The 13,636-nt window shown below is 40.4% G+C and overlaps 2 protein-coding genes across 21 annotated transcripts in view; one reads left to right on the top strand and one right to left on the bottom strand.

Moving 5' to 3' along the window:
• Fubp1 (far upstream element binding protein 1) overlaps nt 1–11,870 on the bottom strand; it is a 29,772-nt gene extending 17,902 nt beyond the window's left edge. For 6 of the 11 annotated variants that reach the window (XR_016535930.1, XR_016535928.1, XR_016535929.1 and 3 more), the window contains exons 1-13: nt 11,748–11,870; nt 7,531–7,621; nt 5,743–5,781; nt 5,335–5,374; nt 4,377–4,429; nt 4,215–4,286; nt 3,735–3,792; nt 2,174–2,336; nt 1,975–2,073; nt 1,767–1,868; nt 1,462–1,564; nt 1,270–1,370; nt 642–783 (exon numbers count right to left, since the gene is read on the bottom strand). Coding sequence is in view for 8 of the 11 variants with exons in the window: in XM_090334553.1 (XP_090190679.1) it covers nt 642–783; nt 1,270–1,370; nt 1,462–1,564; nt 1,767–1,868; nt 1,975–2,073; nt 2,174–2,336; nt 3,735–3,792; nt 4,215–4,286; nt 4,377–4,429; nt 5,335–5,374; nt 5,743–5,781; nt 7,531–7,621; nt 11,748–11,870 (1,186 nt within the window). In the remaining 3 variants the exon portion in view is untranslated. Of the gene's footprint in view, nt 1–641; nt 784–1,269; nt 1,371–1,461; nt 1,565–1,766; nt 1,869–1,974; nt 2,074–2,173; nt 2,337–3,734; nt 3,793–4,214; nt 4,287–4,376; nt 4,430–5,334; nt 5,375–5,742; nt 5,782–6,530; nt 6,594–7,530; nt 7,622–11,747 lie in introns of all 11 variants that reach the window. The other 5 variants (XM_090334558.1, XM_090334551.1, XM_090334555.1 and 2 more) reach the window with 3 other exon arrangements.
• A 24-nt stretch (nt 11,871–11,894) lies between these two features.
• Dnajb4 (DnaJ heat shock protein family (Hsp40) member B4) overlaps nt 11,895–13,636 on the top strand; it is a 35,482-nt gene continuing 33,740 nt past the window's right edge. For 3 of the 10 annotated variants that reach the window (XM_090334576.1, XM_090334570.1, XM_090334567.1), the window contains exon 1: nt 12,302–12,581. The gene's annotated coding sequence lies outside the window, so the exon portion shown is untranslated. The other 7 variants (XM_090334575.1, XM_090334573.1, XM_090334566.1 and 4 more) reach the window with 4 other exon arrangements.

Below are 13,636 nucleotides of genomic sequence, written 5' to 3'. Positions count from 1 at the left end.
ATCTATTAGGATTTTCCATTTTGTTTCAAATCAAGTTATATCAAACATCTCCTAAATACATTAAACTTCTAATTGTTTTAGTTTAGGAGGGAGAAGGTGCCAATGGGTGGTTACTGGTGTTTGAATTCAGGACCTTGCACTCACTAGGCTTACTTGCTTAGCTGAACTCTTATCCACTGAGCAATGTTTCTAGCCAGGTTAGCTCTAAGTCTTCTAGAACTCACCTCCTAAGTAGTTAAAATTACAGGTGAGTCCCCCATGCCCACTCAAGTCATCTGAGTCCAAATGCCTTACACTAACAAGTGATTCTTCATTTCCTTTTTCTAGAAGCCAGAAAGTTCATTTATTATAGTGGGTACATATCAATATAAAAGTACCTTCAAGGGGCTGGGAGTTTTGCCTAGTGGAAGAGTGCTTGCCTAGCATGCGCGAAGACCCGGGTTTGATTTCTCGGTACCACATACATAGAAGGGGTGCTGTGGCTCACGTGGTAAAGCTCTAGCTTTGAGAAAACCCAAGGACAATGCTCAGGCTCTGAGCCCAAGCCCAGGGCTGGCAAAAAAAAAAAAGAGCAACAGCAACAGAAAGAGTTCAGAAAGATTAGGTAATGTGCTAAACATCAAGACTTTATAATACATTGCCTTTTCCTATTATTAATCCAGTTTTTCCAGTTGGCACGATGAAATTAAATTCCTGTAGTCCACCAGGTGGTCCCATGTTCCAGTTGCCTTGACCTCTACCTCTTCCTCGACCACCAGGTCCAGGTCCACCAGGATTGCCAGCCTAAGGGGAACAAGGGGGACAAAGCCAGTATAGAAATTAACTATTCTGTGTCATAAGGGTGGCCTAGTGGCAAGATTGCTTGCCTATCATGCAAAAAGCCCTTGGTTTGATTCCTTGGTACCACATACACAGAAAAAGCCAAGAGTGGCACTGTGTCTAAAGTGGTAAAGTGCTAGCCTTAATCAAAAGCAGCTCAGGGGTTGGGAGTTTAGCCTAGTGGTAGAGTGCTTGCCTAGCAGGCACGAAGACCCAGGATTGATTCCTCAGTACCATATACTTAGAAAAACCAAAACGTGATGTTGTGGCTCAAGGGGTACAGCATTAGCCTTGAGGAAAGCCCATGGAGGACAGTCCCCAGGACTGGGAAGGAAGGGAAGGAGAAAAAAGCAGCTCAGGGACAGTACCCAGGCCGAGTTCAAACACCAGAACTGGCAAAAACGAAAAAAAAAAACAAAAAACGAAAACAAAACCAAAAGCTTATCATACCTGAACACTTCGAAGAAGGTCTGTAATAATTTCTGCAGCATGTTGACACCGGTCAGGAGGTCCTGTTATTTGTGCTATTCTATCAGGTGTTGTTCCATCATCTTTAAAACAAGAAAACAAGCTGGTTTAATTAAACAGTAAATGCATGCATGCCAAAACTAATGGCTATCAAAACTTAGAATATATGCTAACCTGGTTTAAACTGAATTCGAACACCAGCATCATTTTGTATTTTTTTGATCATTTCTCCATTTCTTCCTATTACAATGCCAACAGCAAACCTTGGAATGGGGACCTAAAGCAAATTTAGAGGGAAAGTATTAAGAAAACTGTTTCTTGAAAATTAATGTACATTAAATCATCAAAGTATAAACAGCTCTATGTATGCCAAGTAGTAAGACATAAAGCATATTAAAGTACAAAGGGATATAATTTTAAAGGCTACATATTCAAAACCATTATTTTACAAAGATTGTAGATAAGTTATTTTTACTTACATCTATCCCTTCATTTCCTCCAATTCTTGACCCGTACTCATTCCGAACTTCTCTGAAACCACCTTGATCACGAATTAACTCTAACACCATTTCCTTGGCTTGCTAAATTACAAAGAGTTACCAAATTTTAAACAAATATATGAAAACATTATTATTCATTTTACCCAAGCCCACTCAATCTCTTTATAAAGGACAAAGTGAAGTTTACTTGAACTTTATATGGGTCGCCTGTAATCCTAAGAGGTTTGTCAGCACCGGTGTTCTGAGGTCCATCCTGAATCATAACCATTTTAACTCCAGCTCGTTCCTGTTAAATGTAACAGAAATTATGAGTATTACCAAGAGAAGGAAGATGAGAACTGGTTTCAAAATATAGGAAAAGGAATCATTTTACAATATAGCAATACCTGAAGTTGTTTAATAGTCTCTCCCCCCTTTCCAATAACTAATCCTGCTTTGCTAGCTGGAATCATGATTTCTTGAACTGCATTTCCAGGTCCATCACCATGATGAAAGCCAGGGGCTGGTCTTCCTTTCTCAACAATCTGGTCTAATAATCGTTTTGCTGACCTGTTAGTAAGTTAAAATTTCAAGAATAAAGTATACCATACTCATTTTCTGTAATACATTTTTCTAGAAATACAATTTCGACATGTCTAAAAGAGTGTGCCAGTTCACTGGCAAGATTTTTTTTTTGCCAGTCCTGGGGCTTGACCTCAGGGCCTGGGTACTGTCTTTGGGCTTTCTCAAGACTAGTGCTTTACCACTGGAGCCACAGGACCACTTCCAGCCTTTTCTGTGTATGTGGTACCAAGGAATGGAATGCAGGGCTTTGCATATGCTAGACAAGCACAAGCACTCTACCACTAGGCCAAACTCCTGGCCCAAGAATTTCATTTTTAATGTCATCAGAGATTGGAAATAGAACTCAATGGTAAATGCACTCTTGTTGATCCTCAGCAAATCACCCTCTTTCCCAAATACCTTAAAAACAGTTTGGAAATATTACACAATCACCAAATATTTAAGTTTGTAATTTAGGGAAAAAATTCAAGAGCAAACTTAATATAAAACTCAGGCAGGAGCCAGTAGCTCATGCCTGTTATTCTGGTTACTTTGGAGGTTGAAATTTGAGGACTTAAGTTCAAAGCTAGCTCAGGCAGGAAAAGTCTGTTGAAACACTTATCTCCAATAAAACAAGAAAAAGCCAGAAGTGCTACTGTGGCTCCAATGGTAGAGTGCTAGCCTTGAGCACAAAGAGGCTCAGGGACAGTACCCAGGTCCTGAGTTTAAGCCTCAGCAAATAAAGTAAAATAAAATGGTATGTATAAATCTGCTTGGTAAATGATAGCTCAGGAAAGCCAATGAAGTATGTGCTCTAAACCAATTATTTCAGAGAATGGTTTGTGCCGACAGAATGATCACTGCTGGCAGTGGGTAAAAGGTGTGGAATGATTAGAAAAAACATTCGATTGATGAGAGTTTAAGAGGAAATCAACAGGCAGATGGTTTAAATACATACCTTTAAATACATACTTTTGGAATTCAGTATGATTTCTGTTTAGGGGGAGAATTCTAAAACATGTCCTTTCCCCCTAGTCCTGGGGCTTGAACTCGGGCATGAGCACTGACCTTGGGCTTTTTCCTCAAGGCTGGTGCTGACACTTGAGCCACAGCACCACTTTTAGCTTTTTTCTATGTATGGGGTACTGAGGAATAGAACCCAGGTCTTCATGTATGCTAGGTAAACACTCTACCACAAGGCCAAACTCCTGGCCCCTTAAACATGTCTATCTACTACTAGGATTACTTGAGAAAATTGGCAAAGTAGAATAAAGTTGGCTTAATTACAGGGATATCATCCTATCCAAACAGTAAAAGCTGGCCATGATTACAAAAGGACAATGTATTAGCAGTAAGGAAGCACAAAAACAATGTTCAGAATTTTTTATACTTATTATTACTTACTGAACAGACTCAGGTGTTCCGGTTAACATACAAGACCTTTCTGGTAGGCCACCACTATCTACAATTAAAAAGAAAATTTCAGGTAAAAAAAAGATCAACCTTAAATGTTACTACTTAAAAGTAAGCAGGTTTTCTTTTCTTTTTTTTTTTTTGCTAGCCCTGGGCTTGGGCTCAGGGCCTGAGCACTGTCCTTGGACGTTCTCAAGGCTAGCACTCTATCACTTGAGCCTCAGCACCACTTCCGGCTTTTTGCTATGCATGTGGTACCGAGGAATTGAACCCTGGTCTTCATGCATGCTAGGCAAGCATTCTACCACTAGGCCAAACTCCCAGCTCAAAAGTAAGCAGGTTTTCTAACCATTCTGAAAACAAGCACAAGGGTATATCTTAGTAGAGTACATGCTGTGTATACACAAGACTGATTTGATCTAACACTACACAGTAAAAAGCAAAAAAAGGGAGACTTCAAAGAAGTGTTACCAGGAGCTATCTGTATTTTGCATCCAGATTCCTGCTGTATGCGTGAGATCTGTTCACCTCCTCGGCCAATTACTAGTTAAAAAAGAAGAAGAAAATTATTTGTTGAAAGGTAATAAGTATGCTTTGCTTACGTCTTTAAAAATTTTAAATTAGGTCACTTACTAAATCCAACCATTCCATCTGGAACTTTGTATTCTTCTGTCATTACAGATCTGCTAAGAAAATTATAGGAGTAGCTTTTTCTTAAAAAGGTAAGGTGCATATGTGTGTTTATATAAAAATGTCCTTATAGATAAATGGGAAGTCTGTCTAACATCCTAATGGGTTAAAATAAGAGCCTAGGCATACATTCATGGACAAAGTATATCTTCAGACCTATTAAGCTAAGAATTATAAATAACGACCCAGGCCCTAGTAGCTTATGCCTGCAATCCTCAGGAAGTTGAGATCTAGGATCATGATTTGAAGTCAACCTGGGCAGGAAAGTCCATGAGACTCATATCCAAATAATTAGCAAAAAGCTGGAAGTAGAACTGTGGCCTAAGTGGTAGTTAAAGACCCAGGGCAAACATCAAGGTGTTTTTAAAGGATTGCAAATAAGATAGGAGACATAGCAATTGAAAAGACAGTGAACTGAACAGCTTGAAGACCTGAAGTATGTTAAGTTAATATAATTCACCTTAGTTCTTCTAAAACATGGCTAAATTTACCCCCATCTTCCCAAATTTAAGAATATTTTAATCTCCCCCTCTCCCTTTTTGGTACCAGTTCTGGGACTTGAACTTGGCCTGGGTGCTGTTTCTGAGCTTCTGTGCTCAAGTCTAGCATTCTATCAGTTGAGCCACAGCTCCACTTCTGATTTTTTTTGGTGGTTAAGTGGAATCTTATGCACCTTTCTGTCAGGGCTAGTTTTGAATCATAATCCTCAGATCTCAGCCTCCTGAGCAGCTAGGATTACAGGTATAAAGCACTAGCATCTGGCAAATGTCTTTAATTTTTTTTTCAGGTGGAACATCTTATTAAAAACATGCAGACATGTCTATAATCACTAAACACCTAGTTGTTACTACATACAGCTAAAATGAGGCTTGCAAGAACCATTAAAAGTATTTGACTGTACCTTTGCTGTTGATGCATTGGTGGCATCTGGGTTCCAAAAGCTACCAAAATATTAAATAAGAATCCAAAATTTTAATTAATTTGACATCACACACACCAAACATTCTACAAACCTTTCCCTATTGCAGACAGCACAACTGGAAAGTAGAATTTTATACAGACTATTTAAATCAACACTGACAATAGCAATAAAGTCAGTGAAAGGACAAATATATTAGCAATGGCATAAAGTATTTTCTTTAAGTGGTACAAGCACAGATTAAAACTAGAGTGCATGAATAATGTTTATTACATATAGACATAAAATCAATTTTTTAAAAAAAGAATCGTATAAAGGTATAAACTTATAATGTCTATAACCAACTGTCCACCCAAAATAGAAATACAACCAGTTTAAAATAATACTCACAGTCATTCTGAGGAGCAACTTTCTTAGCATCTGGTTGATCTGAAAAATTAAGAGACTATAATTATTTTTGCAGTTAAGTACAAAGCTTCTTCTCAAGCAAAAAAAAAACATTTATAAGAGACAGAATTGTTTATCACTTGAACTAAAATCGCCAAAACTCAACTCAAATTCAATCTAAGAAAAGCAGTCCTTTCATTCTATCCAACTAATAGATGCACAGACATTTAAAAGTTTTGATTTTGTCAAATCTGACCATGTTTGTGAAGACTTTTAGAATGATACAAGACAAAGTATTTAGCTTCATTACTAGCAAAATATCACTTGTTGAAGGCTAATGATGCTTCTATTGTAGGTACTGAAGATTTTAGGTGGGGTAGACTATCAAATTGTGAAAATCCCATATAGTAAAAGTTGATTACACATGACTATGACTACAAAACTATCACCACCACTTGAAAAAAAAGAAAAAAATTACAAGGCAGTCTGAATCTAAACTGTTCTACTGCATTTCAGTATATTAAAAGCTCAGAAGAATTCAAAAGCAGCTATATGACCTACCTTCATAAAGAAATCCACAGATGAATACTGATGCCACTTTAAATAAAACTATTATACTTGGAAAGTACTATTACTGTTCTCCCCACCGCAAACTTAAATGGCAAATATACAATTGTTATGCAGTAAAAATTCAGACACACAATCAAAAAAGATCATTGTGTCCATTTAAGAATCCACTGGTTTATTTCATGTTCACATTCTAAACACAGGTAATAAGTAAAAATTCCTGCCTTTAAAAGGAGAGGGCATTCCCTCCCAGTGTGTTGTACTGCTCGGACTTGTCCAAGAGCCATCTACACATAAAATAAAAAGAATACATTACATACAACATCTGAAGCATCATTAGCTCACTTTCTATTAAAAATCTCACTATAAATATGAAAAGACACTTTAAAGGAAACCAAATATATCTGGTCAGAAACTACAAATACATTCTCATTAAAAAAAAAAAAAAAAGAACAAAAAAACCCCACAAAAAGCCTAAAACAAAAAATGCAGAGTTCTGGCTTGAGAAGCTTCAATAATAATAATAATAATAATTATTATTATTATTATTTTTGCCAGCTCTGGGCTTGAGCTTAGGGCCTGAGCACTGTCCTTGGACTTTCTCAAGGCACTTGAACCTCAGCACCACTTCTGGCTTTTTTCTATGCGTGTGGTACCAAGGAATTGAATCCGGGGTCTTTGTTCATGCAAGGCAAGCACTTTACCACTAGGCCAAAACTGGCCCTTCAACCATTTTTTTTCAAATACAAAGTACTATAAATTGTGTTTTAATTCATGTTAAACCTGAAACATAAAACAAAGCACTAAAAGAAACAAATAACATGCAAATAGTGTAGTCTGAAACAAAACACACTAGCAGACTAGCACTTTTGCATTTCTATATAAACTGAAATCGAAAATAGCAAGATAAGGAAAGCATAGCACATATCCATTCAAGTATGTGAAAAACCAGTGTATTGTTTCCTAAACCACTTAAATTTGTTTTAGTATGAATAATCAGTCTGTGCAAACTGTCAACTGTTATAATCCTGAGAAGTTTAAAAAGAAAAAAGACAAAACTTTGTGGTTCACTCATATTTTACTTACCTTGTCTAGGTCTCCCAGCTTTCTCTTCATTTTGAGGTTAATATAAACCTTAATTTACACTCCTAGAAATCTTATAATAAAAATAACGTACAGTTGAATACAATGAAAATATTTCAACTAAATATGGGTGAAACTTACCTCCATCTTCCAAAGGTCTTTTTTGTCCTCCATAGCCATAGTCATTTGAATTTAATGATGTACCAGCATCACCTCCTATTTTTGCAGCAATCTTGAGGGAAGAAAAAGTGCACAATCATTAAAGATAAAACGAATTTATATATACACTATTCTATATACTAATTGATACAAACTTCCATTTTCTACCTAATACATATATATGCTAAATACTATTCAGAATTTGATTATAAACCTAAAACTACAATTTAATTTTTATGACCACAAACAATTTAAGGAATTAAATTATTCGACTGGGAATTAAACCCCCCATTGAAAGACATAAGGGTATAGAGCCTTTGATCATATGAAATAGCCTATATCAAGATGAATTCCAGGGGAAGGGGGAGAACCTACCAAAAAAAATTAACAGGCTAAGAAATGTGTTTCTTTGTTTTGGGTTTTTTTTGGGGGGTGGTGGTGGTCGTGGGGCTTCATCTCTGGGCCTGGGTGCTGTCCCTGAGCTCTTCAGCTCAAAGCTAGTGCTTTACCACTTGGAGCCATAGCACCATTTCTGGCTTTCTGGTAGTTAATTGGAGATAAGGCTCCAGAGCCTTATCTTGTGTAGGGGCTGGTTTTGAACCATACTCCTCAGATCTCAGCCTCCAGAGTAGGCAGGATTACAGGTATAAGCCACCAGGCAGGAGTTTGCTAAGAATCTTTTTTTTTGTGGGTCTTTGGGCTTGAAATCTGGGCATGGGTGCTGTCCGTAAGCTCTTCAGCTCAAGGCTACCGCCCTAGTAATTAGTTTAAGATAGGAGTCTCATGGTCTTTAGTGCCCTGGCTGGCTTTGAACTTCGACCCTGGGATCTCAGCCTCCTGAGTAACTAGGATTACAGGAGAGAGCCAGGCCAGGCATCCTGCAGGCTAGGAATCTTTAGAGAAACAATTATAATGTTTTGAGGAAACTAAATCCTAATCTTATCTTCTCCACTGTCTTCTCCCATGACTCTTCAAAAGACAGATGAAGGAAGAGTGTGAGAATTTTCTTAAAGTTTTGTATTAGCCCAGTACCAGTGGCTCAGGCCTGTAATTCTAGCTTCTCTGGAGGCTGAGATCTGAGGATCATGGCTTGAAACCAGTCTGGGCAAGAGAGTCTGAAACTATTATCTCCAATTAACCCCACCCCCCAAAAACTGGAAGTAGCACCGTGGCTCAAGGGTAGGGTGGTTGCCTTGAGCAGAAGGGCTCAGGGACAGCACCCAGGCCCAGAGTTCAAGAGCCATGACCAATAAAGAAACATCAAAATAAATCAGAAAGAAGGAACAAAGCCAGTGTTGGGGGTATGGCATAAGTGCACAGGGCTAAACCCGGAGTTAAACCCTGCTAGGTACCTCCAAACAAAAAGAAGCAAATAAATCAACCCAAGCTTTAAGTAGGGTACAATTAATGGAAAGTTACCCAAATTAAAACAACCACCACCACCACCACCACCACCACCACCACCACCACCACAAAAAACCCTGTACCTTTGCTTACTGAAATTCCCTCTAGGGGATCCTGATGTGAACTAACCCAATTGCCTTATTTTTACTGTTAACAAGGAAAGTGGACAAGATAAGCACATATTCAAGGACTTTCTCAATTAACACCCTATTTTTATCCTTGAGTATCTATTTCAACATTCTTTCCTGACAATTATACTAATCACCCCCAAACACTACTTTTCCACCCTTAGGTCCCAAAAACCTATTGGACCATTTAAGTGTTACTCTAATACAAACTTATATGCCCTGCCTAGAATTGAACAGCACTGTTATTTTTGAAAGAAAAGTAATTGAAGCCAGAGAAAACAGTACCAAAAAAAAAATAGGAGAATGGTTTAGGGTCTGAATTTATAGAGCTGAACTCCTTAAACTTCCAGAAAAAAGAAACTTACTCATGGCCTATTTATTGCCTATTCTAAAATAATCCCATGAAAATCAAATAATTCATACAAAAGTTATACAGACCAAATACTAAATCAAAAGAACTTTAGTAAAAATACACATCTTTGTAAATAATTCTCCAGATTACTATGAAGACTAATTTTAAGAAAAATAATCCCAAAAAGCCAACTTCCTAATGTTACCAATTTTTATTATATATTACTGTGCTCAGCCTCTTACTTTTATCTGATTTTAATCCACAAAAACAACAAGTTTTCCACTTGGATGTAGCTGTAGTGTTTGAAGAAACATTTTCTCCCTTCCTCTCTTTCAAGCATTTCTACCTTCCATGAATGACTGGTACTGCAATCTTGGAATCTGAATTGAGAATTATGTAAATGCTTTTTTTTTTTTTAAAAAGTATTTCTTTAGGTTTTGGAGTGGTGATGTAAACCAGGAAGCTTTGTCCTTTTTGCCAAATGTTCTATGCCTCATTTACCATATTTGCATGAATGAGAAAGTTTCTGCACTTACAACAGGATAGTATGAAAATATGCTTAGCTCAATCCCTAATATACTGTGTATTTTTTAATGTGTTAAAACTTTTATCAAATATATTCTATGAAGATTCTATCTGTATACATGAATTTTTCATTTTCAATTCAATTTCACCAATGATGTGTACCTACTTTGGAACAAGGTCCTTAAGGATGTTATTATATATTTGCACTGTATACAAACACTAGAAATATACATGGGTTGTCTATTATCACAATCAAGTCTTGCTAGCAAGACTTACTGTTTGGGTCCAGCTGCCCATTTTTTCTCACTTCATTTTCCATTCTCTTTTTCCCACTCACTACTCATTCCAGGGTTCTGGTCAATCCAACAATCCTCAAACTTTTGTACATTTTGCTTCTTTTCGCTATATAACAAAGCCTCTCTCATTCTGTTTGCACAACTGCCTCTGCAGTAGCAAGTTAAGACACTTGTACTTCCTTGATATCCAGTAGAAGGCCTGACTCAAAAAGATTACAAATGTTTACAGTATAAAAGGATGAATAAAATTTTTGGATTTTATTTACTCTCCCTACAAAGTATTTATCTGGTATTTTTGTTCACTTGTACTTGGTTCCTTCACAATATCATAGAATCCTACAAATAAACTCACACGTTTTGTTTTCCTGTATCTATATATAGTAGGGCACAAAGGGAGTCTCTGACTGATTGACATTATGGATTATAATCAAATGCAAGTACTTTCTCTTAAGAGCAAAGGTGATGTTCCACCATTATAGATTTCATAAACTGAATTCTGACTCAGTAGTGCTTCAACTGACTCAAGGGAAAAGTTAAGGAGACTCCTAATACAATAATCAAAACTGGTTTTTAATTGCCACTCGCTTAACACTAGTCTAAAACGTCTGCCATGGTATGCAGTGTTATACGGAAATTTTCTTTTTGTTTTTTTCTTTAGTTTACCTACAGGTCCCCATCAATATCATACATCTTAAAATTACGAACACATCAAGTTGACTAAAGAGGCAGAAGTTCAAACTTCACAGTTTCCTGCACCCTCCTTCCTCCCCCCCACCCTCCGTCCCGGCCCCTTACAGTATCTCGTGGGAGGCGAGAAGAACCCCCAGGACAAAAAAAATCTGCACCCCTCATATAGTATAAAGGAGGGCTGATTCGAATGGAAACCACGAGTATAAAGGGACCCCGAGGCCATTTTGAGAAGCGAGGCGGCTGGGGCTGGCAGACGGACTCACAAATCCCGCCCAAAGAGGAAGGGTGAAGTCCCTTCCCTCAACACGTGAAAGCCACCGCTCCCCGAAGCTTCTTGGACTTGGGGTGGAGGGGGCTTGGGGCGGGGGGGGGGTGTGAAACAACACACACAGCCCAAGGGAGCCGGAAGTGGTTAAAAAAGAAAAAGTGTTTAAAGAAAGGCCGGGGTAGAGAGAGCCCCCAGCTACGATCCCCCGACTAGTGGTCAGAAGCGTCCGCGCTATTGTGTGCTAGCCGGCACGCTTCAAGCCGGTGGGTGGGTGTGTGGGGGGTGCAGGTTCTGAGTTGGGGGCGAGGCTAACTTCCCGGCTTCGGGCCGCGCGGCCCGGGGACGGGCGTCGGGTCCCGCCGATCTGCGCCGGGGCCTGCAGTCGTCTCCGCAGCGTGGAGGGCCGTACCGACACCCCGGCCCGCCAGGGCACCCCGGCTCCCCCTCCCCTCACACACGCGCGAACGGGCGGCCTACACGGCAGGCGCCCCATTACCGAGAGCCCGCGGGAGCCCGCCGCGCGGTCCTCCACTCACCTGCCGGGCCCGCTGCAACGCATCTTTGAAAGCATCGTTCACGCCGCCGCCGCCGCCACCGCCGCCGCCGCCACCGCCGGCTGAGCCGGAGGAGGGTGGAGGCACCGTCGAATAGTCCGCCATGGTTACACGCCCGTAGTCGCCCGCCGCCCCCTTCGCGGAGGTCTCCTCACTGCTAACTGCTAAGAAAGAAAGAAAATGGCGGCCGTCGAGGATCTATCACATTCTTGCGCGACCATCGTGCCGTAAAGGGGCGGGGAATGGAAGACGGAAATCCCGCGAGGTTTCTGAGGTAACCGCGCTGGGGTGGGAGGTGGAGCCGGGTGGAGAAGGGGCGGGGGGGGGGGGGGGGGGAAAGGAAACGGAGAAAGACAAAAATAAAAAAAGAAAGTCCGAATGTCGCGAGGGTTGGTTTAAGATCTCGCGAGAGTAGGGGTTAATCCGGGCGCCTCCTCTCTGCGTGTGGTCGGGGGCGGCGGGGACGGGGTGTGTGGGGGGGGGGGGGTGAGGCTGGCTGAGCGTTTCTTTGGGGTTGGCGGGTGAGGCGGGCCGCGAAGCCGGGGCATCTGGGTTTGGGTGGCGGAAAGCTCGAAGAGGAAAGGCGCGGTGCTGTCTTACCCGCCGCCGCCTGGTCGGGAGTGTGCGGAAGGACTTCCCGGCAGGGTCCTTTTGTGCATCCGTAGGGCCGGGCTTGACGCCGGCGGGCGTGACACGACCACGCAACAAGAGTCCCGAGGGTGGCCGCGGCCCGGCCGGAGGGAGGCGCGCCCGGGCGCCGCGTGCTGCTCGGGAAACGTCCGCCTGGCCTAGTGGGAGCCCAGCATGATTTCCAGGGTAGTCATGTGCCCCCGTGTTCTACTGCTAGACGGTCAGATTTGAGAATTTATCACAGGCCCGGGCGGCTCTTAGATCTGGAGCTGCCTTCGTAGTGTTCATTTAAAATAAGGTGGGCGAGCCGGCTGGAGAAAGAGAGGAGGAAAAAAAAAAAAAGGACTGCGCTTTTTGTTTTAAACAAAAACAGGATTGCCTGAGATTCAGTGGTGTTCAGACCGAGTAACCGGATGTCGTGTGTCCTTGGCATTCATTGTCTAGGTCCTTATAATTAAAAACAGCATTCCTTAGCTTGACCAGAATTGGCTTTGTGGCTACTTAACAAGTAGTTTCTCCTAGCCACTCAAATGAAATAAGTGATTATTTTTTTGGAGGGGAGAAGGGGGGTATTTGGCAATTTCTGTTACCTGTACTGTATTTGCCAGATAATTTCAGATAAGTTCTTGGGCTTTTTTTTTTTTGAAAAAAATGTAATCTGGTAATAATAAATAGTTCCAGAAAGGAATAGGATACGTAAGATTTATTACTCTGTTCATAAGTGTGTGATTTTGCACCCCTTTCCCCCAAAATTCTTTAGTTAACAGGGGAACATGAACGTTGCTGACCCTGTAGCATTTTTGTTCCAGTGAATTAGTCTAAAGTATTTTATCTCTTGCTAGTCGTAGAATGAACTCCAGTGTTCTTGATTACCTTGATGTGTCCATAGGATCAAGGCCCTATGTAAATCAGCTATGTAAATGGTTATAGGCCATTTGCTTGTAGTCAATTTAGACTATTGTAGCTCTAGAGGATCATCGTTTCCAATGTTTGTAGCTGTCCTTTTGTACTTTTTTTGTAGAAAAGCAATTTGTTATATGATACATTTGATCGTAGCTACATTTACAAGAACTATAGAAGTTTTGAGTGTATTGGTAAACAGTCTTTAAAATGCTGTTTTGATAAATATGCCTAACGATTTAAAATCAGCAGTTGAATTTTTTGATATAATTTGCCTACACTTTCTTTCATAAGTAGTATAATTGGGTTTTTCTCTATAGACTATTCAGATAACCATCATA

The sequence above is a fragment of the Megascapheus bottae genome, chromosome 6 (genome assembly GCF_031878675.1).
Source record: "Megascapheus bottae isolate mThoBot1 chromosome 6, mThoBot2.hap1, whole genome shotgun sequence".
NCBI classification, from domain to species: Eukaryota; Metazoa; Chordata; class Mammalia; order Rodentia; family Geomyidae; genus Megascapheus; species Megascapheus bottae.
This window is presented reverse-complemented; position numbering and strand designations above follow the sequence as displayed.